Source organism: Plasmodium gonderi (assembly GCF_002157705.1).
Source record: "Plasmodium gonderi DNA, contig: Chr13, whole genome shotgun sequence".
NCBI lineage: Eukaryota > Apicomplexa > Aconoidasida > Haemosporida > Plasmodiidae > Plasmodium > Plasmodium gonderi.
This window is the reverse complement of record NW_021628938.1, coordinates 2,446,936-2,471,097: the sequence shown is the minus strand read 5'-3', so window position 1 is coordinate 2,471,097 and position 24,162 is coordinate 2,446,936. Positions and strand designations below refer to the sequence as shown.

General features: G+C 23.3%; 4 protein-coding genes across 4 annotated transcripts; 1 reads left to right on the top strand and 3 right to left on the bottom strand.

The window, feature by feature from the left end:
• Positions 1 to 1,416: 1,416 nt before the first annotated feature.
• On the bottom strand, positions 1,417 to 4,607 carry PGO_134690 (variable surface protein; the record flags this gene model as incomplete). The annotated part of the gene is made up of 5 exons (XM_028689985.1): positions 1,417 to 1,581; positions 1,708 to 2,526; positions 2,865 to 3,407; positions 3,587 to 4,318; positions 4,464 to 4,607. The coding sequence occupies 5 exons, from the start codon at positions 4,605 to 4,607 to the stop codon at positions 1,417 to 1,419; spliced, it is 2,403 nt and encodes an 800-aa protein (XP_028545786.1).
• Positions 4,608 to 11,327: 6,720 nt separating this feature from the next.
• PGO_134680 (hypothetical protein, conserved) lies at positions 11,328 to 12,068 on the bottom strand (the record flags this gene model as incomplete). The annotated part of the gene is made up of 1 exon (XM_028689984.1): positions 11,328 to 12,068. The coding sequence occupies one exon, from the start codon at positions 12,066 to 12,068 to the stop codon at positions 11,328 to 11,330; it is 741 nt and encodes a 246-aa protein (XP_028545785.1).
• Positions 12,069 to 18,416: 6,348 nt separating this feature from the next.
• PGO_134670 (choline kinase) lies at positions 18,417 to 19,742 on the top strand (the record flags this gene model as incomplete). Its single annotated transcript, XM_028689983.1, has 1 exon — positions 18,417 to 19,742. The coding sequence occupies one exon, from the start codon at positions 18,417 to 18,419 to the stop codon at positions 19,740 to 19,742; it is 1,326 nt and encodes a 441-aa protein (XP_028545784.1).
• Positions 19,743 to 21,165: 1,423 nt separating this feature from the next.
• On the bottom strand, positions 21,166 to 23,771 carry PGO_134660 (hypothetical protein, conserved; the record flags this gene model as incomplete). The annotated part of the gene is made up of 10 exons (XM_028689982.1): positions 21,166 to 21,219; positions 21,365 to 21,442; positions 21,562 to 21,607; positions 21,814 to 21,964; positions 22,062 to 22,140; positions 22,240 to 22,389; positions 22,537 to 22,676; positions 22,833 to 23,157; positions 23,290 to 23,387; positions 23,579 to 23,771. 10 exons carry the CDS (start codon positions 23,769 to 23,771, stop codon positions 21,166 to 21,168), a joined length of 1,314 nt encoding a protein of 437 aa, XP_028545783.1.
• Between the last annotated feature and the right edge of the window lie 391 nt (positions 23,772 to 24,162).

Below are 24,162 nucleotides of genomic sequence, written 5' to 3'. Positions count from 1 at the left end.
GAAGTGTTAATTCATAGTACAAGTCGGGTCTATTAACATTGAAAAAATATTTAATAAAGTCACTATAATATTTTATTTTTTTAGGCTATATAAATTTAAAAAATGATATAAGAAGAATAATTAAGTGATATATAGTTTTTATCTCATAAATAACATATTCTAATTATAATGTATATGTATATCGTTTTGCTTTCTTTTTTTTTTTTATTTCCAGAGATTTGTTAAAATAACAGGTGCATTATTACTCATTTCGGTGTAATTTTTTGATTAGAGTGTAAATAATTAATCATATATGAAGATAATTCATATATGTCCAATATATATTATTACCGTAAATATTATTAACACTTTCTTTTAATCATTAAAGCATGTTCTGCGCATTATAATTTGTTGGAAGAAAAATATTTTTTCTCTGGTTTAATTTAGTAATAATAAATTAATAGATTATATATAGATACACGAAATTTTGTTATCTTTAAACATACTCAAACACATGCATTTTTTATTTTACAACCTAACCATTGAACTAATTGTTCCAAAAAGATTTATGAGAACACATATAGATAAAAATAGGGTCATATTCATCACACTTAAAAAGTGTTATTTTTTTATTAGAATTAAAGCAAAATATTTACTACGTAAGAATGAATTTATTCTTATTTATATGAATACAATATTCATTAAAATATTTTATTCCTATTATTCATATAACAACATAATCAAGTTTATGACGTAATAATAAGTTTAAATGTTATTATTATATTTATAAAATAATTAATAATATAATATCATCATATTTATTATGCAATAAAAAATTAATATACCCAGAGGAACGTTTATAATTATTATATGTATTAATTGCTTAATCACATATTCCAATTATCACTTATTGGGAAAGAAGTAACACTTATATATGTATTATATATTTCATGTGCTATAACATCAATGATAAAAAGATATAATGAAATATATAAACATTAAGGAAAAATACATTCAATTTTATAAAATATGCTAAAAATAATCAATACTTAAATTATTATTATGTGATAGCTATTGATCAATTAAATAACATAATTTTGTATAACAATAAAAATATTTTAATAGATATTAATACATACTGTAGAAAATTTATTTCTAAATACTAAGTGTGAAAAAAAAACAAAATAATAACTAAAATAGAGAAAAAATATGTACAGAAATATTAACGATATAAATAAATTATTGTGAATCCACAAAATCAAAAAATGACAATATGAATTGTATTTTAAAAAATAAACATATATTACTATTTTAATATATGTCTTTTTTATTTTTATTAGTATTATACATAATATATGAAAAAATCTTATTCAGATGTATTCAAATGTAAAAATTTTAACTGTTTTGATATTATATTTATAACAGTTCTGAGAAATTTTATGCATTCTGGTAGCTAAAATGAATTGTTTTGGATTTCTTACTTGTATTTCTATGTTTTAATATATTCTGTTCTAATTTTTTCTTGCCTTTCCCACTCATATTAATCATGTTATTTTTATTATTAAAAACTTTTTTGTTTATGAATGATCCATAAGGAGTAAACTAAGACAAAATAAATATATTCAAATCCGCGTAAAAATGTATTATGCTTATTACGAAAGTACATATTTTAAAGATAAATATATTAAAAATCCAATATATAACATTTATAGGTTTATCTTAATTTACCTTATAAAAAATGAAATGTATCATAAATATTCCTAATAATCCTAAAAGTAGTGTTGTGATAGTATAGAATGTATCGAATTTTGTTCTATTAGATGCGAATAAAAACGAGTTGAGAGTCCTAGTTTTAACAAAATGATCAACAGGAGGTGGTTTCTTAACATGTTTAAAATTCTTAATATTTTCTCCTTCACAGTTCAATTTTGAAAAAATATTATATGGGTTAAATTTTTCATCACATTTGAAATAACCTGGACATATTTCCACACATTTACCATAACTATAACAATAGCAGCATCTCCCTAAATGTTTCTCATATAGTTCATTAATTGAAGATAGACTATTTATATATTTATCGCAGCTATTTTTATTTGATTTAGTGTGTTTTTCAATTTTATCATAAACATTAAAATAATCATATAGTTCTTTCTCCTCTTTCCATTGATCCAGTGTACCAACGAGATCGATATAGCAAGGATTTCCTAACAAATAATTATGATTAACAGTGAAAACAACTTTTCTTAGTTTATCAATCACAGGTTCTTTACTAACATCATTAGAATTAACACTGAGTAATTTCCTTATTTCTTCACATAACCAGTGTTTCAATGCATAACAACGGTCATTACGTTCTACATTTTTTTCTATTCGATATAAGTCTATTAAATTTTTAACAAGCTTATGACAAAGTTTAAAAGCCCCTTTATGTTTATATTCAAATTCATTGAGATCTGTGCAATAATGTTTCAAATATTCACTATTTTTCTCCATATCTAATTCAATATAGGTAGTATCTTCTATTATATATTTTGAAATTAAATCCTAAAAATTAGTACAAAGGTCAATTATTTTAATAATTAAGTTTTTAAAAATGTTATAATATATTATATAAAAAGTATAATAATTTGATAGATGCTATAAGAATTATTCATATAAAAATAATTTACATTTTTCTTTTTACTATAATGTGCAGTAAAATTATTTTTAGTATCATATGATTCTCCATTTTCACTCTTTTTCCCTTTTGTATTGTCTCCTGATGAAGCACAAAATTTTTTATAATTATCAGTAAATATGTATCCTAGACATTTTCCAGGACAATAACTATTTAAGAAAATTAATTCATTAATATTGTTATATAATTTATTTTGGAAATGAACTATTTCATCTTTATATCCTTGAACCCCTTTTTTTTCTTGTTCCATGTGTTTGTATAAATCAAAGAAAATATTTATATATTTGCAATACATCTCCCTTTCTACATCATTTGCTTTTTTCAATTTATCTTTTATAAAATCATAACTTCTTACAAAATCATGCAGATGTTTCTTATTATTTATTTGTTCCACATGAAAATCAAAATTTTTTCTTTTGCAATAACCTTTGCTAGTAATAATTCCATTTATTCTGTAAAGAAATGGAATAATGTTTCGAGGATCACTATTGTCTTTTATTTGATCATACAGCCAATAATTTATGTATTCACATCTCTCATTATTACTTAAATTATCCTGTCTATAAGAATAGCTTGACCATTCTAATAATATTTTATCAATTTTTTTCCATACATTCAAAAAATTTTCATTGTCCTTAATGTAATCATCATCCCCCTCCTTCAATTCATATGACATGCTAGCACCAACATTATAATTTCCATCTAATTTTGAATAAAATCCATACATGGATGAATTTTCCAACAAATCCTAAGGTTAAAATATAAATAAATATATGAAAATGTTATAAAATTTATTTTATAATAAAAATAATTTAATTATATTTTGCTAAAGACATAATATTCAAATAAAATTATATAGCTATTATTTATATATAAATCTATTATAAAAACATTCATGGGTTCTTCGTGAACATAAATTCATTTTACATTTTTTATATTTTCAAATTCTTGAGACTTTTCTTTAACAAAGTCTTCGTATAAATTTTGTTTTATTTGTTTTATCTTTCTATTTTCTTTGTCAAACGCCAAATTTGCCTTGTTATGAGGACAATTTATATCTAAAAATTCTAATTCGTCTTTTGCATGTTTAAATATTGATTTAAATAATTCTATTTCTTTATCATAGGTTCCTGAATATAGTAAATTATATTCCTTATGAATTTTTTCGTATAAACTAAAAAAATAATTTATATAATTACAAAATGTTGTTTTTTCTGACGATTTCTGTTTATTTAATAATATTTTTATAGTTCTATAGTATCTCAAAAAATCATATAATTCTTTCTTATTCTTTAGTATATCCTTGTTCTTTATAGGTAAATACTTTATATTGCATGATTTATCTGCTACATCGCATTTCCAATGACTATTTAACTTAATGTAGAATTCATGAATTTCCTTATCATTGCATTTACTGTCTTTTAATATTCCATATAAGCAATAGATAAAATAATCATGGCAAGTATTATTGTTTAATGTAAATGCTTCACAAAATTTTTTCAACGTTTCAATTATTTCTTCTACATTACAATAGATGCAATGTATACTACAGTTATTTGAACAATTGACACAATTTTTATAATTCTTATATTCTTCTACAATATTAAATTTGTTTGTAATTTCTTCTATCAATAATTGTGCTACTGTTGTGCGTAAATCCTATAATTAAAGAGTTAAATTTAAATAATTAATCATATTGATGTTTATTTACATGAAAAAACATTTAAAACTCTAATAAAAATGTAAAATATTCAAATGAAAATATAGATATATATAGTTATTTTATTAAAGTGTTAATATTTACACTATCTGTCAACGTTTTATGGATATCATTCTCTAATAATTGAAGGGAACCATTCTTAAATGATTTACTTACTGCAGACTTCCAAGATTGGAAGACTAAATCCTTTAATAATTTAATGGCGTTATCCACCACTGGATCAGTCATTCCATTTAATTTTTTAAATATACTTTACGTTACCTATATTCATTAATTTAAAAATAAAAAAATAATGATTTTTTCATAAATTGTATATGCTTTACATTATTAATTTTAGATTGTAAATAAGACCTTCAAAATAGGAGTTATTTTTTTAATAACATATAAGATTAAATATAGTATGTTTTCTTATAAATATTTATTATTAGGGTACAAAAACATTAGAATATACTACCTATGCAATTGAACATATAGCATAATATTGTGTCACATTTATTATTACACAAAATCTTCACACATATAGATGCTGTGTAATTTCTTCTTTCCTTATATTTTAAAATTAATTGTTTTTATTACTGAAATATAATAACACTAAAATATGGAAAACTTCGTGTTCATTAACAGCTTTTAATTCATGCAGTATTCTTTATGAATAAAAAACACTTCTAATAAAAATAAATATAATTTATATTTATTTCATATTTTATAATTATAACAGTCAAAATAATGCATTTGTTTTTGCCAAAGTTTAGACAGCATATATACTTATTTCCTTAACTAATTAGATTATAATAGTAACAATTCATGTTTAAGATTAAAAATCACATATATATAGTACATTACCTAAAAGCATATATTAAAAAAAATATTTGCTATAATAAAAAATATACAAAGTTTAACTACGTCTGTTTCAATTATAATTGTGCTGTTTTTAAAACACATTACATCAACAAATTATCAAATCACTACATATATTTTCCTTAATTTATTTAATACACTCCTGCGTAATGCAATGTCTAGTTACTTGTTAATGTAGTTGTCCTTAAATATATTTTACCTCTGTATTCATGTATTAAAATTAAGATTAAAATAAAATATTTTTATTAAAAAAAATTCATATTATATAGCTATTTCTAGAAATAAGGAAAAAGTGTAAAAAAAAAAAAAATTCTCAAGTACCTGACAAAAAAATAATTTCACAAAGGTATAATAGCTACTATAAAATATATATTACATGCCATATATACAGAGTGCTCTAAAAAATATATTTTTATGAATTTCAAGAACACGATAATAATAATATACATATGATTAATATGTTTATTCTATGTATTTTTATTTTTCTCCTATTTGTTATTCTTGTTGTAATAAATACTCTTCTGCCATACGAAAAAATCAGCAAATATGTATAAAGCTTCTTATATATTTTTTTCTTAATTTTCAGAAGTTATAATACAATATCATGATTTTTATATATTTTTAACGATACATAAAAACCAAAACAATATTTTATAGCACATTTTTTATTTTTTTTTTTATAAATAAGAATTTAACATAGTTTAATAATGAACATAATTATTCAATGTAAAACATTGAATTCATATTAGTGGCACCGTTTCAATGGTAAAATAAACATGTAATATTTATAAGGAAATAAAATTATTTAGCACAATTTTCTGGAAGTAGTCACGGTTACATATGTTCCTTCTATAGTAATAAATAATTATATTATTTATTTATTATTTTGCACAATAGGGGTAATTATTTATGTAAATTAATATATTATTTATAACATTCTTTTACATGAGATGTTTATAGCTATCATACTACATATATTTTTCTAAGGTGTGTTAAAATTGTATTATGTGCTGTTCTTGTGGATTGATAATCCCAAAAAACATATATAACCCTTAAGGAATATATACAATTTACGTTTTATTAAGTTAAAGATGATGGCAATAAACATATTAATATCGTCAATTTTCACAATTTAAATGTAATCATTAAATATAAGATATAACTTTAATACGTGTATAAAATCTTTTGATAACTATGTTGTCACCATGAATATTTGATAAAGTGTATTTTATAATATCATTATGCTACTAATTTCCACATATTTATGTTCTTTCTTTTAAATGTATAACTAATATGTCATTGTAATTCACATATTATAGATATCATATATAATTATTAATATGTGCAATCAAGGGATACCAGTAATAATATATTATTTTTAATTACTTATTATATACTTTTTTTTTCTTAACAGCTCTCATTCATCAAATGCTTAAACATATTCTAAATTCATAGTGTTATATGTACTTCTAGATACTTTAAACATTTCCTAATGGGAAATAATAAGACAATAACAATATCATTAATTTTTTTCTTAAAGATTAATAATGCAGTATTCAATAATTCTTAAAAAAATTAACTATGTTTAATAGTATCTATTAATTCTCTAGTAGGATGAAAAATATTTTACATTAAAACAAAAATATGGTTAAAGGATTTGTAAAACTTGATGTTATCACAAAAATATAAATATATGTATAACTTGATTATATATATTTGTAGAGAAGTGTTATTAATTTTAGGTAATGCAAATAAATATTAGTTATACCCATTTTTAATCTCAATTGTATATGCACAATCTAGTTACACGTACTACTCTACATATGAAATCATAAATTAAAAAATTTATTTAAAAATTACAATTTGTAGAAAAAATTATGCAAAAGATGTTTTATCCATCATTATATATAATAATGTGAAATATATTTTCATGATACGTAAATGATATTGCATATTTTGCAATATAAATTAAACTGATTCAATAAATGTGTTGAAATATTTAACATAATATATATATTATCGAAATATGACTGCGCTATATACTATATATATGTGGTTTTGAAAAATATTAAATGGATATAATAATTTTTTTAATATGGGATCCATGTTAAGTGCCCAATTTTCCATATGTATTATAGTGCGTTAAATTTTTCTATTCTGTATTTACTGCTTAAAAATTATAATTGTACATATTAGGTATATATATGTATTATTGAATATTTTATAATGATTTTTTATGTTATAAGTGTGAAAGAAATAAAAGTGTAGTAAATATATATAAAAATTGATCCATAAAAATATCCATGTTTTAATGCTAAAACTATAAAATCGATAATTAATTTTGTTTAAAGTATTATTCATTTGGACACAATATAGATTATATGGAATACAGTATAATTTATATGTATGAATCATTATATTATATATATAATAGAATCACTAGAAGTTTTTATTCATGTTAAAGAGATATATTTTAATCCTTGAAAAATATTAAGGAGGTATAATACAAATCAAATATAATTCGAAAAATTATATTAATAATTAAATAAAGAATCAGAAGTTACAATAAATTAAATATGAATTTTTTTTATTTATATAATATATTATTGCTATTTGCACAAATGTATAGACATCTATATATCAAGAATAAGTCAAATTTACATTAACATTTATTAGACCCAAATCATTTCAATATTATATTTTTAATACTTAATTCTAATATAGTAATAATAAATCTATATCTATATACAGAAATAAATTTCTTCTATTATTCAAATAAAGGTATATTATTTAATAATAGTTCCATTACATTACTATATATAAAATATTAAAAGACATATAGAAAAATACCTAAAAAAGGGTGATCAAACAATAATATTGCAAAATAATATTGAATAACACTATTAATGGAACATATGCAATAATTAATAATAAAAACAAGAAGCACTTTTGTTGTTATCTAGTTATTAATGCATCATTGTGCAAGCTTCATAGAATGTTTTAGAGAATAGGTATTTTTTTCTTTTAACAAATTTTCGAAATTATATTGTTTTAAAATGAAATATCATATTAAAAATATATATACAATGAATAAGGATAATAAGAATTCCTTTAAAAAAGCATGCTCTTAATTAGTATTGTTTTTCTTTTATAGAATGTTTGAATAACGCAATTAAATTATTCCTTTAATAATAAGAAGAATCAAATAATAAAAAAAAAAGAGAATAATTGTGTTTAATAGTCTAAAATTAATATAAGTTATTTATTAAAATAAAAAAAAAAATTCTGTGAAAATAATAACCTAGTATCTATTGAACAAACAACAAAAGGTGTCCCAAATGCGTAAACTGCATAAGCATTTTGTTTCTAACCATTTAATTTAGAATCTTATTGTAGAGTGACTATTTTGATATTTTAGAAAGGTAGTTTATAAGCTGCGTAAGGAAAAATATACATGCGGATTAATCAGGAAATATGTCTACTTCTGTGTAAATAGAAGTAACACTAATTTGTATTTATTGAACCACCTAATTTTTAAAGCAGGTTATATTAAATTTACAAACAAATTTATTTAAATATGAATTACAATTTGGAAAAAATTATTTGAAAATTATCATAATGCTAAAGCACATTTTATTCACACAATTGAGCACAAATCTATGTACTACGTCAAATGTGTTTATATTTATCCTATATACTAATTCGACGTGAAATTACTTATCTGAATACAAATTATTAAGTAAATAAGCATAGCACATCTTATAAAACTGTAAATATATATATAACTAACGGAAGGGGAAAGTTAGCAAAAACAGAAACTTCATAAAATGCTGATTAACATGAACACGTGCTATTTTTACAATGGTTTCACAAATTAGCAATAAGGCATAAATACATGTTGCAATTAAAAATTAACACAATTTTGTAACTAATATTTGTTAAGCAATTTAGTTTTTATTTTGAGCAAAATATTCAAAATTAATCAAGCGTATAAGATTTCAAGGAGTCACAATTCATTTATGCATAGTTCGTTCCCAATGATGTTAATGGAATTATATACACACATTAAAAACGGTTGATGGTATAATGGTAACATAATGAATAGAAAAAATCACTTTTTAATGATAGAGATTAGTATCTTTGTTAGAAAGTCAATAAAAAGAAAATAATGACTGTCACACATATGTGTACTTCCAATTGTAAATATATTAAAATTCGAATTATAACACATAAATGCTTACGTTTGTACAAGTAAATCTTAAAAAATATATTGATCACGGTGAAAAAACTATATTCAAGAAGCAATACGATTCATACGTGCCCTAAATTCAAAATAAAATATTTAATTTTGCATAATAAAAAATATTGATGTATTTTAAACATTCATAGGGTAACGAATACATGTAATTTCATCTTTATTATAAATCAGCTCCTTATACTGCCACATATACAGTTATGAAAAATAAAGGTTATGAAATGTTACCTATAATAATCCATTTTTGCAATTAATGCAGAAACTCTTGTTTTTAGCCTATGTTGCTACATTTTAATATTTGTGAGTATTAGCAATTGATTTTGCCCGTTGGTTATTCAAAATTTAGAACAAGAGGCAAGAACAGATAATCCTAAGGACATATAGTTCTTTCAGCAAATAATTGTAACTGTGTAATAAGAACAGCAACAACTTACATAATTAAACATTACGCACTTTGTTGATATATATATATGTATAAGCCTTTCTGTATGTGATTTTATAAATATTTATTTCCTTAGTTTAGTTTTTTGGTGTTGTAATATTTATTAATTTTTTTTTTTTTTTAATCAAGCCCATTTTTTTTGTAAATGATACCTATTTTTTTTTTATTTTTTTCCTAATTTTTTAAGGTCATAAAAACATTACACTTAATACAAATGTTTAGTTAAAAAAAACACTCAATAAATAGAAAAAAGTGGTTCTCTAAATCTGATAAGTATACTTATTAGCGCGATTATATGTTGTTCGTGTTATTCAAGAGTAACGTTTTTCCTTAGTACAGTTTCTTTAATTTCAATAGTTATAGCAACTGAATAATACAAAAATGCAACAATACAATAACGAAACAGTATAACAATACAACATTGCAACAGTGTGACAATAAATAAAGAAATAATACAGCAATACGGGAATGAAATAAAATAGGGATTTTTAAAATGTTGCGAAAATTTTATATATAACTAGACATGTATTATAATGCTCATATATTCCATAACATATAGCGTAAAATAACGTGCAGAATGTATACCATCACGACTTGTGAACTTTTGGATTTTTTTAATAAAAATAATTTTTATTGTGTATATAATTCTTATTATCCCTCTGATGCTAATTATTCAGTTTAATAAACTGTATAAAATGTGGAGATTTCATCTCATTTTGTTAAAACATCTCATATTTTAGGAAAATATTTAAGCAAATAGCTCACAAATGTATACACAAATATGTGCACATATATATGTACACTTTTATTTACCCCATATTCCATGACTTAATCTTTCGTGTCATTATTTTAAATCAAATAACAACATTAAATGTAAGAATCTTTATTGAATTTTTTCTATATCCACATATTTTATGACAAATGATGCACGTATGATTTCTATACATATAGAAACAGCAAATGTATTACCATAAATTATTCTCATATGTTTAATCTTATATGCTTTTTTCACTGCAGAAAAATAAAAAACGTTATCGTGAACATAAAACATAAAATGCATCAAACATTGGTGATCATATTAACTTCTTTACATCCTTCATTTCTGTTAGTTATGCAAAGTGGGATAATATAATAATTATACTAAGTACCTTTAATAATTTGGAATTTTTAGAATAAATCAATTAGCAAGGGGGGCATAGAAAAATTATTATATATTTAAGCTATACAACCGATTATTTAAATTCCTAACAACTGCACATTTTTTGTGAAATTAAATATTATTTTTATAACAAATTTTATTTCAAAATATTGCACAAAGTAATTATCAAAATCTTTTTTTTTTTTTTTTTTTTTTTTTTTTTTTTTATATATCACATATATGGGACTATCTCCTTTAATTGCTCTTTGCAAAGGATGGCCTATCAAGATAATAATTAATAATGTTCATGGCCCTTCTCCTTGCTCGAAGAGCCATACAGGATAACGTAATATCATCTACTATAATATCATCATTTCTCAATCTGGTATTTAGTAATTCCCCTATAAGTTGTAAATTATTTAGAATTTCATATGCCTCTTCTTCTGTATGTTGTTTTGATATAATCAGTACTAAATGTACTGATTCATCTAATTCCATCTTACAAAGTTCATACTTTTGCAAAATTATATCTTTACTTAAAGGACGAACTGAAACTATATCACCAACTTGCTCAGTTAATCTAATTTGCATGGGTTCCATTACATAGTTGGGGTAATTTGTTGATTCAATCATACTACGTTGAAGAATTTTATCCCTAACTAATCCATCAACATTTACGGAACCCGTTTCTTCATTCAAACGTTGAATCATGGTACATATTATATCACTTAGAACTAGTGCCTCCAGGTGTAATATTGAGATAAGATTTTCCACTTCATCTTCTGTAAGTGAGAAATCATAAGCACGTTTCCTTGGGCTTCTTGAAGGACTTCTTTCTGCAATATTCCTTTGAATTGTTCTGGAAAAGTTGTCAATTCTGTTATATACTAAATTGTTAACAAAAGTTACAAACGAATTTATACTGTATGATATTATTCTTGATAAGCAAATTATTAATAAAAATCCAAATGATGTATATATTTTAATTATATTCATTATGTAATATATATAATTTCATACTGCAATTATTCTGCTTATGCCCAACATTATTCTGGACAAATATTATATTAAAGAGTAAAGTACAAATAAAGATGATTATTTACCCCTTTTTTCATTAAAAATAGTCTTAAATTAATGCACTCAATAATTATAGTGGATTAGTTTTACTTTTTTTTTTTTAGATTTCTATATATCTATAAAGAAAGTTAAATTAGTTCTTATATCCTTTAAGGGAATAATGGAACAAAAACAGGAGGTAACCCTCTTCACTGCAAATTTTTTTTCTTAACTTTACAAACACAATTGTTTATACAAATATATTTCAATTAAATTTAAAGTATGTTATTTTGAACAAAATTGAACCGTATACATGCATTAAAACTTCAAATTAACAAAACCTGTTGATGTTGCATTAGCATACTCACATGTTTCAACTAAGCTGAAAATGAAAAAAAGGAACTCACAAATTAATAACCAAAATTAAAATAAATATGTAAAAAAAGGAATTAAATAAATGTAAACACAGTTTAAGTTGTACTTCCTTAAAACACACAAATGCAAAAAAAAAAAAAAAATTTAAGAGGCACGAACAAGCCAGAATATATCTATTCATAAAAACGCAAGTTCACAAAAATTGTTGAGGATTGTAATAGTAAAAAAAATGTGATTGAAATGTTTCCTTCTTCTTTTTCATTATATATATTTAAATAACGAAATGTGCTAAAAAAAAATATACAATTTTTTCAGAAATTTTTTTTTTTTTTTTTCGATCTGGCTTAAAAATTCCTTATAATTCAGTTCACACCTGCGTTTTAAATGTATAGAAGGTCTTCTATCCGCTCAACATTTTATAAAAGCACTTAGCAATTTTAAAAAAATTATTGTGCCACATGTATTGAATCCTAATGATGATTCATATTTTATATTTTAATATTTTTAACTATTAGTTTTATGTGTTCACATCAGTATGTGATAATAAATGGTCTAAAGAAGAAGAACACTCTTGTGCTTATTTTTGGTTTTATATTTAATTAAATTCATCTATTTTGCTTATTTTCCTCCCTGCATCTACAGATAGTAATCCGTTCATTTTTTCAAATAGTGGATCTAAAATTATGCCACAACGGAAATGTCCCCGAATTTACAAAATTCGACAAATGTCATTCTATCATAATAATAACTTATCAAAAATAATGTTCCCGTAAGACCACATAACAGAAGTGATATTTATGAAAAAACTTCATTAATACTGACCAAGAAAGGGCTAATCTGAATTACAAAATACTCCTTTAGTCGAACAACATGAATATTATATATTAAAAAAAATAAAACACACATAACTGAATTATTAAAATAAACCACACAGCAACATGTTTTTTGTTTTCTTATGTAAATAAAGTTAAACCAGTATAACTAAATTAAATATTCCCATTCCACAAAAAATGCATCTTTCACAAATAGTAAAAAAAAAGGAAAATGTTTTATTACGTTTGTTTAATATTAATAAATCATACAATAAGCACGTTTATTCCAGAATTATTACTCAAAAGTGAAATGCAAAAACGTGGACACACTTCGCATAAACCCATTAAAAAAATTGAGATTATTAAAAAACAATAAACATATTCAAAATAAATATAACATAATCGATGAATTACCACTCGAAATGTGTTAAATTTTTACATTTGGTAGCATTTAATTTGTATGCATTACCACATTAGATGGCAATAAACATAACATTAATGAACGGCTTTTACTTTTTCTTGAACAAAATTAAAACCTCATTTTACAAACATGAATACAATTAAATGTATAAGTCACATTTATAACGTTTTTATTTCTCCTTTTTTTTTCTTGCATCTTTATATATTTTATTGTTTCTCATTCGAACCATAAACGTGATTAACCTTTTTGCCAGTTTTGTTCTTCAATTACAACACTTTTCAAAAATAACAAAACTTTAAATAGCCAATTTGAATATTCTAGCTAAAAATACCTTAACCATTTAAGTAGAAAAAAAAAAAATAAATAATAAAATAAAAAACATTCGAGTTTTATCAATTCTGTAGGGGGGTTAAAGTTTTACTTTACATAGTACAGATATTCTGTTTTCTCTCATTAACAAATAAGGAACATTATAACCATTTATGATACACAAGCTCTTTTATGACACTTAAGTTTTTTTTTTTATCCACAAAAACTTTCGTAGTGTTTTAGTAATGTTTATGAAAAAAAAAAAAAAAAAAAAAACGGTATATATTTATGAACAAGCGGGAAATATATACATATATATCACTAACACGTAAGAGCAATTTTTCGAAATGAAAGGGACTTAGCTTATTACACACTGGTTCACACTTATGAAAAAAAAAATAAGCATTATTATATTCATTTCTTTTTTTCCCCCAATCTTTCGGATACACAGTAGGATGTTACTATAATATTTTAATAGCATTCTTAACCGAAGTTGTAATCATCTTATATTTTGAAAAACAAATTTCTCAAATGAAAAAAAACTGAATATTACAGTTTCAATAGGAAACATACATAATTTCAATACAAATCCTTAATGAAAACCCCTTTATACAGTCATAACCTCTTTATTTAAACACATCCCAATATAAAACAAACAGGATAATGCACACACTTTTAAGGAAACAATGACAAGAAAACATTCTATCGCAAAACATTTTAATGTCTTATTTGTTTGAAAAGAACCTTAATGTATCAACATTTGGCGAATGCGACTTTGATATATTTTTTCGAAGATAATTCACCATTAACCGTAATGATAACACATATATTTGCTTTCACATATATATACACACTTTCCACCCTCCTGTTATTAATATAATCAATCTATTATGAATGATTCATTCTTAAATATAGACAAAATTGTTTATAGCATATACAGTTCACATAGATAATGTAAACTGCCTAAAACAGTTGTATTCTTTAAAAAAAACAATTATTGTAAGAACAATCTTTCCCTCTGCAAAATCGTTTACTAGCCTATATAAAAATAGAATAATTACTTTAAACAATTAATTGTAAATATGCTAAAAAAAAAAAAAAAAAAAAACTTGATAAATTTAGCAACCTCAATTTAATACTTACCCATTTTGTCAATCAATATTTTATTCATCATTTCTTTAACTCATCTTTTTTACAAATTTCTTATGTTTCAAAAAAAAAAAAAATTCAATGGAACCCTGGATTCGATACATATATTATTAAAACGTTATACACAGCAAGCAACAAATTTTAATCTCATAATTCAATGTAGGACAATCTCTGATTTCGGAAAAACATTCGAGGGGTAAGTAAAACATGAAAAACGAAAAAAAAAAAAAAAATCATAAAAACAAAGCAAATTATTTATAAATGATTACGTTTAATATATATATATAGAGATAAATATAATTATGTAATAATATAACTGAACATGTCTTAGATATATATAAAGCAACTATTCTTTTATTTGAAAACTAAATGGTAGTGGCATGTGCTGCTTTTATCCTCTTATTTCATTTTTCAGACAAATGGTATTAAATTATGTATATCTAATTTGCGTTTTCTCAAATCATCGTTTAACATTTTACTTTTCAACCAATAACATATGTGTAATATATAATTTACTGATAAGGGTAAATGCAAAAAAATTCTCTATAAACAAATATATATCTATTTTATATATGCGCACGTTTATATGTACACATACATATCCATTTATATGTGTAAGATTAATTCTTCAAAAATATTGAATCGTAACCCCTTTTATGCGAGCGCTCCTTCAAGCTATATACAATTAAATTTTACGCATAAAAATATATTTCATTCAAAAAAATAATTTTTGCTCAATATATATAAATATATAATAAACCAATTAAAATATAAAAATTTAATTATACATATGCCAACAACACTTGAAAATTTTGTTTTATGTTTTTTTTTACTTCTTTTAATTTTATGCATTCTCCTATAATAAAAGTGTTATGTAAAATAACACCATAAATTATTATATATAATATTTGATCCTTATTAAAATATTTTTTATAGCACACAACTGATCTTTCACAAAAATCATAGTTGTTTTTTCTGTTTTTTTTTTTTTTATTTATATATTTTTTTACGTAGTAATAACAATACATGTGTAATTTGTATATATAGTCCAATTTCTTGGTTAATTTTTTTTCACCCATTTATATTTATTACACTGGAAAAAAAAATTTATAAAAGTATAAATTTTGCTTAGGAGAATATAAACACTACGTTGTGTGTTTAAATTTTATTAAACGCGCACAATCGTACGTAGGCGTTTTAGCAAATATTCGATTTTATGAAAATATATTTCTTTTTCCCATGCTATATTTAATTAAATTTGTTTCCTTCGTTCACATTTTTCCTAAACATTAATTTTTTTCTTCGCTTACATTTATTCGTTTTATAAACTGTTTTTTTCATAGCACTTTTTTTTTTTTTTTTTACTTTGAGTATTTTATTTTTCTCAAATTTATAAATTACAAATATATATGTGCGGATCTTTCCTATTTTATTGTCAGCATTTTATTTTTATATATTTGTTTTAACTTATGCTTTATCATTTTTACGTTACATAAATATGTAACATATGTAATACATAATTAACGTAATAATAATATATCCCAGCATAAATTATTTTATATCGCCTATGAACATTTTTTGCCATTGCATTATTTCAAGTTTTTTATAAAAATACTTACAAACTGAAAACACAAATTAAATTACACAAACAGAAGTTTTGTTCAACTTAACAGAAATACCACAAAGCACTGTTTGACATATTTTATCATCTTTTATATTGAAGTGCGTCAAATTGTAAATTAAAAAGTTTTATACAATGCATTTACATATCTATAGCATGCATGAGAAATAATTACATAAAAAGTGTTATATTTGAATGCTACTATATATTGTACTTTGCATTTAAATCAAAATGTTATAATACTCTGAAATTCCTGACACATCATTTTTTACATATTTATTTTATTACTTTTTTTTTACTTTTTTTTTCTACGTAATTTTTTTAAGAATCAAAACTATATCACATTTTAATTACACGTCTAGATGTATTCACAGAATCATATATTAATGATATTTTGTATGTGGTTAATTTGATTTATAAAAAGCATTATTAGTACACATTTTATTGTTTTTGTTCCAATTAAAAGCAAAAACAAATATTTAAGGAGAGTATTAGAAAAAGTCTCTTTTTTTCCTTTTTTTTTTTTTTTTTTTAAATTAAGCACAGAATATTTGATATGCATTCATGCAAATTAAACGATTAAAGCAGTAATCAAAAAGCTAAATAAAGCGTCGTTTGATCACCACCCTCCAACAAAATATTTCATTTGTTTTATGGCGAGGTGATATTTTTCACATACAAAGATATGTTTTACAAAAGATAAAAAGTAAAACATATGAAAAAGGAAAGTTCTTCTGAAGGGTTGCTCAAAAATATAAGCGTCGTACAATTTATACTTTTTGAAAGAGAAAAATAATAAATCGATAAATCAGAAAAGTAATAAAGCAGTAAAACCATAAAACACTACAAGGGTATAACTGCAAAACATCAAAATATATACGTTTAAAAAGGAAAATGTTAAGGCAGTAAAATAACCTTAACCAAAAAATATACCACCACATATTGACAGTTTGTATAATTGAAAAATTAGGGTATTATTCCCTGTACCTCATATGGCCAACGCCAAAAAATAAAAAAAAATTTTCAGTATTTGAAAAATTAATCACACTTTGAATTAAACATATTTTCAAATGTGATATTTTGTATGTTTGACAACATATATATGCTTCATTTTTCTCCTTTAATATTTTATATTATAAACAATCTTAAAAAATTTGATATAAAAAGAGCCTATATATATATATATCATGAGGGCGTGTATTTAAAACCATTTGTGTGTTTACAATATTTGCAAACATAAGCACATGTGTATGTATAGCACATGGATTTGTTATTTTTTTATAAATGAGTATACTTGTGCAAGTGCACATATTTTAAAATTCCATAATACAAGTTCATGGAATTTTGAAAACGCAAAATCTCTAAGAAATCTCTCATATTTTGTGTAATTTTTTTTTTTTTTGCTGGCATTATAGAGCCACACGTTATATCTATGCTTAACATTCGCCCTTTTTACAATTCCCCTATTTATACGCTTTATGCGAACGTTTTATATGAGCTCCATATATGCACGCTTTTTACACACGCTGCACATTTCCACACACTTAAGAAGAAAAAGAGGCAAAATACATAGAATAACATATTACAACCAAAAAGCGAAAATGGAGAGTATTAGCAGGACATATGAAAATTTTGATAGTGATAAAAGTAATCTATCAAATGTTGAAAACAACAACAATGGAAATTTAAAAGTGGACAAAAATGGAATAGCCTCCTGTCCTGAAGATTTAAAAATGTATAGCACTATACAATTAAATCAGGAAATAGAAATATCCAAAAATCCATTTCCTTTACAAGAAATTAATAAAAAAAACGACATACCATTGTGTGCCCAAGAATTTTCTGATCTGACGGATCCGTTATATATTAAAAAAATATGCTTAGAGAAAATACCAGAGTGGCAAAATTTTACCGAAAATGATATAAGTGTTAAACAAATTTTAAGCGGTTTAACAAATCAGCTATTTGAAGTTGATATAAAAGATGAAACAGCAAAGAATTATCAACCAGTAAGAAGACGCGTTCTATTTAGAATATATGGGAAACACGTTGATGAGTTGTATAATACAATATCCGAATTTGAAGTATATAAAACTATGAGCAAATACAAAATTGCTCCACAATTGCTAAACACATTTAATGGGGGACGTATAGAGGAATGGTTATATGGTGATCCCCTTAGAATTGATGATTTAAAAAACCCAACTATATTAGTTGGTATCGCAAATGTGTTAGGTAAATTTCATACCCTCAGTCGTAAACGTCATTTGCCAGAACATTGGGATAGGACACCCTGTATATTTAAAATGATGGAAAAATGGAAAAAACAACTCTTCAAATATAAAAATATAGAAAAATATAACAGTGATATTCATAGATATATCAAAGAATCTGAAAAATTTATTAAATTTATTAATATATATTGCAAGTCAGATAATATAGCTAATTCTGTTGTTTTCTGCCATAATGATTTACAAGAAAACAACATTATTAACACCAATAAATGTTTACGTCTTATTGATTTCGAGTATTCTGGTTTTAATTTTTTATCAGCAGATATAGCAAACTTTTTTATAGAAACGTCTATAGATTATTCAACAAGCACGTATCCCTTTTTTGAAATTGATAAAAAAAAATACATTTCCTATGAAAATAGGAAATTGTTTATAACTGCTTATTTATCAAATTATCTAGATAAATCATCCACTGAAGAAAATCACAAATTAGTTGATCAAATATTAGAAGCAGTAGAAGTCCAGGCATTAGGTGCCCATTTATTGTGGGGATTTTGGTCCATCATTAGAGGTTATCAGACCAAAAGTTACAACGAATTTGATTTTTTCTTATATGCACAAGAAAGGCTTAAGTTGTATGATGATCAAAAGGAGTATTTAATTTCAAATAACATTATTAAAGATTATGATTAAGGCATGTTTTCGAGCACTTATATTATGAAGAAACAATGTTCAACTATAATACACGCAGTACATCTTTTTCTTATTTCAGAAAATAATAATAATAAATGAATCAATCAAAACTGTAATAAGAAAAATACGTCACTAATATTTCTTCATGTAAATATTTCAATTAGATGAAGACTACATTTTTTTTCAGTATTAATATAATATTTATTTTGATTTGTTTTGTTATTTTATTTTTTTATTTTATTTTTTTTTTTTTTTTAGTTCAAACATAACCTATAGTCTTGAGTTATGTTTCTACTTATTCACTTTTGTTAGTTAACAGCAAATATTATTCATACATGTATACCATGAGACGATTTAAATAAAACTATTTTGCAATATGGAAATTATAATTGGAGTATGTATAATAATATATATTGTGTATTTTCAAGAATGAATATACAACTGCTGTTAAAATAACATTAAAAAAAAAAAAAAAAAAAAAAAAAAAAAAGGAAGAAATTACATAAATAAATATTATATATGATCCAAATTTTTAAAAAATATGTATCTAGCGTTTCATGAAATCCATGAACATACATATACATATATTGTCACCATGGTACATTTAATTCATTAAATTATACGTAATGAATTGTCTAAACAAGCATTAGCTTTGTGCTCATAAACGTTTTTTTTTTTTTTTTTTTTTTTTTTCTGTTGTTTCCTTTTTTTCTTGTATATTTATTTTGGAGTCATATCTTTAAGATTTTAAATAGTATATAAGTTTTACACAAATTGAATTAAAAATTGAAAGAGATATTATGTTGGAAATTTTCTCTTGTGAATATATACAGTGTGTATATGTATGAATGTGTATGCGCACTTACATATGTACATTTTTACTTATGTATATGTGAATACAGATGTATCTACATTATATATATATATTCCTATATATGCTTATTTAATTTTCATAAAAATTTGAAAATTCTTATAATAAATTATACATAGGAAATTTGGAATTTTTTTTTTTTATAAACATAACTAAGGTGTTGTTGTCACACATTATCATAATAATAATAATCAACCTACCCAAAGTGGATAAATCTTTGAGGGACTCATAAAAAGGATTCAGAACGTTCAACATTTAAATATTTATTTAGGACCCAATGTGTTTAGATAGACAAAATTGCACATTACTCAAATGGGCATTTTTTTTTCAAGTTATTATTCTAATGAGTTATGATAGTTTCGATGAGAAATACCGTTTAATGCAGTAGTACAACATGAACATTTAAAATAAAAAAAAAAAAAAAAAACAGAGGGAAAATAAGAATTACCAGTTTATGTTATCCATTTTTAGCAACATTTTCAATGTGCACAAGTGTATATGTTCCATTTTTGATAAAAGAATCATACATAAAAGGGATGCCATAAATAAAATTCACTTCTTTTTCTTTTTTTTCTTCCTGTAATGCTTTATTCTGTGCTCATGTTCCTATAGGGGATATGGCAACAGGTTTGTAGTAGTTTATATACGTTTCTATAAATATATATAGGCATCTGTTTATGTACATATAAACATTTAATTGCCATTTTTATGTTATGGCAATAAAAATTATGTAAACCTAGGAAGTAAATACCTTCTCCAGGGATTCAAGAATTGCCTCTTCTTTTAACTCTTTTTGTTTTATTTCTTCTCTCCACATATCAATGTATATCTGCATTTAATAGAATTATAGGAATTTTTATGTGTACAGATGAATAATCATCTGAAGAGAAAATATACGTGCATCAAATTCTTTGCATTCTGTTCCTTTTAGTCAATCCTTGTTTTTACCATTTTATTTAAGTTTCTTCGATTTTCCCTATTTTCAATTTCAATTCTACGGGAATGAAATAAAAATAAAAAAATATATAATACAAAATAGACAACAAAAAATATAGCAAATCCAAATTGTGTCATTTCTTTTTCATAACTAATGAATTTAGCAGAATGTTTTCTAATTAAGGAAATTCCTTTAACACGCATGCAAGAAATTCTTTAACTATTGTTTTAAGCTTATAAGCTTAATATTCTTTTAAATATTACATAGAAGATTCCACGGACATATAGTAAGCGCGCATATAACTTTCTTCCTTTTCCATTTTATCATTTTCTTCTTTTTCTATATCAGCTTGCTTTAACCAAATTTTTTTATTTCGTATTAAATAATTAATTATTTTGCAATTTTGTTCACGCGCTAAGAATAGAATAAAGGAGAAAGAAATAAAATAAAGGACAAATATTTCTACATTCATTTTCTTCTTCAGCTACCAATAAATACTTTTAAAACTTACTAAAATCGCTATTCTCAAAGTTCATTTCAATTATAGATTTATTAGCTTCTAGCATTTCATACAGCATATCCCCATTGCTCTAAAGTGTTTAATGAAAAATTTATATACATGTACATATATGTATATATATTGAAAAGGAGTTTTTGTCAACTTTTTGAAAGACGTAAAAAAGTGTTACCTTATTCATATTCGTGTTGGATAGATTCAACATTTTTATTCCTTTATTATTTTTTAAGGATTCGAAAAGTTTATTCATTTCATCGACGTTTTTACCTTTATTTGTTAAATCGTTATTTTCCAGGTTAAGACAAAATAGTGTTTTGTTATCCTACAAATTGAAAATTTTAAGAAATTATTTCATACATGTTAAATCATCCCTTTCAGAATCAGAAATATATATATATATACCTGTTCTGCATTCTACAATGTAATTTTTTTTCTTTTTTCACACTTTTTTTTTCACTGTCTTTATTACCGATAAGAACTTCGAAAAAAGTTCTAGCCCATTGAACGTTATTTTATTGTAGGACAAATTCAAAATTTTTATTTTTTTACGTGAGCATAATTCTAGTATGATTGAGATGTAGTTGTCTGACATCCACTTTCTTGATAAATCTGAAGCACACATTAATATTGCGTTAGCAAAAGGGTAACACAACTTTAGTAAATATATATCAACGCAATTACATAAACATGTACACAGGTATGTATATAATTACTCTTACTTATCATTTAAGGGGATTTTTATTTTATTCCCTCATTTACATTTACCTAAATAGTAAATTTGGTCCACACTTGCATTGGCAAAGTAATACAACCTCATGGGAGAAATGTACATATCATAAAAGGAAAAGTAAATATCTTTGTGTTTCCCATTTTGCATTAAATATTCAAAATAGTTTAAAATCATTAAATAATTATATTCTATATTTTCTTTATTATACTTTTGTTTTTCTATTAGTTTCTTTTTTTTTTTTTCTATTTTATATATCTCCAACTTTTTCTGCCTTTTTTCTTCATATATTTTTTTCTTCTTTTCTATTATTTCTCTTTCTTCTTCATATTCTTTTTTCTTTTTTTCCTCAATTTTTTTTTGCTGTAAGTTATGACGATGTGTATGTTTCATAATTATGTAATTATACCTATTTCTTACCTGCACTTATGTATACATATATATACTTACACACAACATGAAGCCAAAAAAAGAACATTTAAAATATTGGAGAACCTTGTATTTCTTGAATTCTCTGTTCCTTTCATTGTTCGGGTATACATTTATAATATTATGGACAGTTAAACTTAAAATATTTTTATTCTTTGAATCGTCTATATATATATGCGCATATATGTAAAGGAAAAAAACAGAGCAGATTAAAAATGTTCCATGTACAAGTGAGTTTTTAAAAAAAAAAAAACGTTGCATTAACGAATATATAACATTTTCACAAAATTATGCATTAGTTAATAAAACATTTTATATTCTATAGATTGATCAAAAGAAAAGAATTTAATTAAACCTAAATTTTTAGATGATGTGTCTTCTTCACTATCTACAAAGCTTAAGTTATCACTTGATGCGTAAGCATTTGAAAAAATGTCGTACTGTTCTAAAATTTCATTTTGTACGCATTCCGGAGCAATATTCTCCTCAATATCTTTTTTTTTGGGAACATCCGTAGGAATTTCCACGCTTGAATTATTTTTTGCCATATTCTACAACATCTGTTGATCCATTTTTATAGAAAATTTTCATATCTTTTTAAAAATTGTTTTAAAATTTACCATAAATAAAAGTCTATGCTGGATAGCGTATTTGTCTCTTCAGTGCATTAGGAATATGTATATATATGTATATTCATAATATATTTTTTTTCTCTTTTCCTATATTTCATGTAATTCCCCTAAGCACGTTTTCTAATTATTATACATCTTTATTCATAAGAATATGAATAAAATTATTTTACTGTGTTTATTAATTTTATATATTGAAATTTTTTAGAGAGAATTTTACCAATGTACATATTTAGTTAGAAGCATAGAAAAATTTTAAGTGTAAAAAATGAAACAAATAATTCTAATAATAATAAACACATGTCTTTTG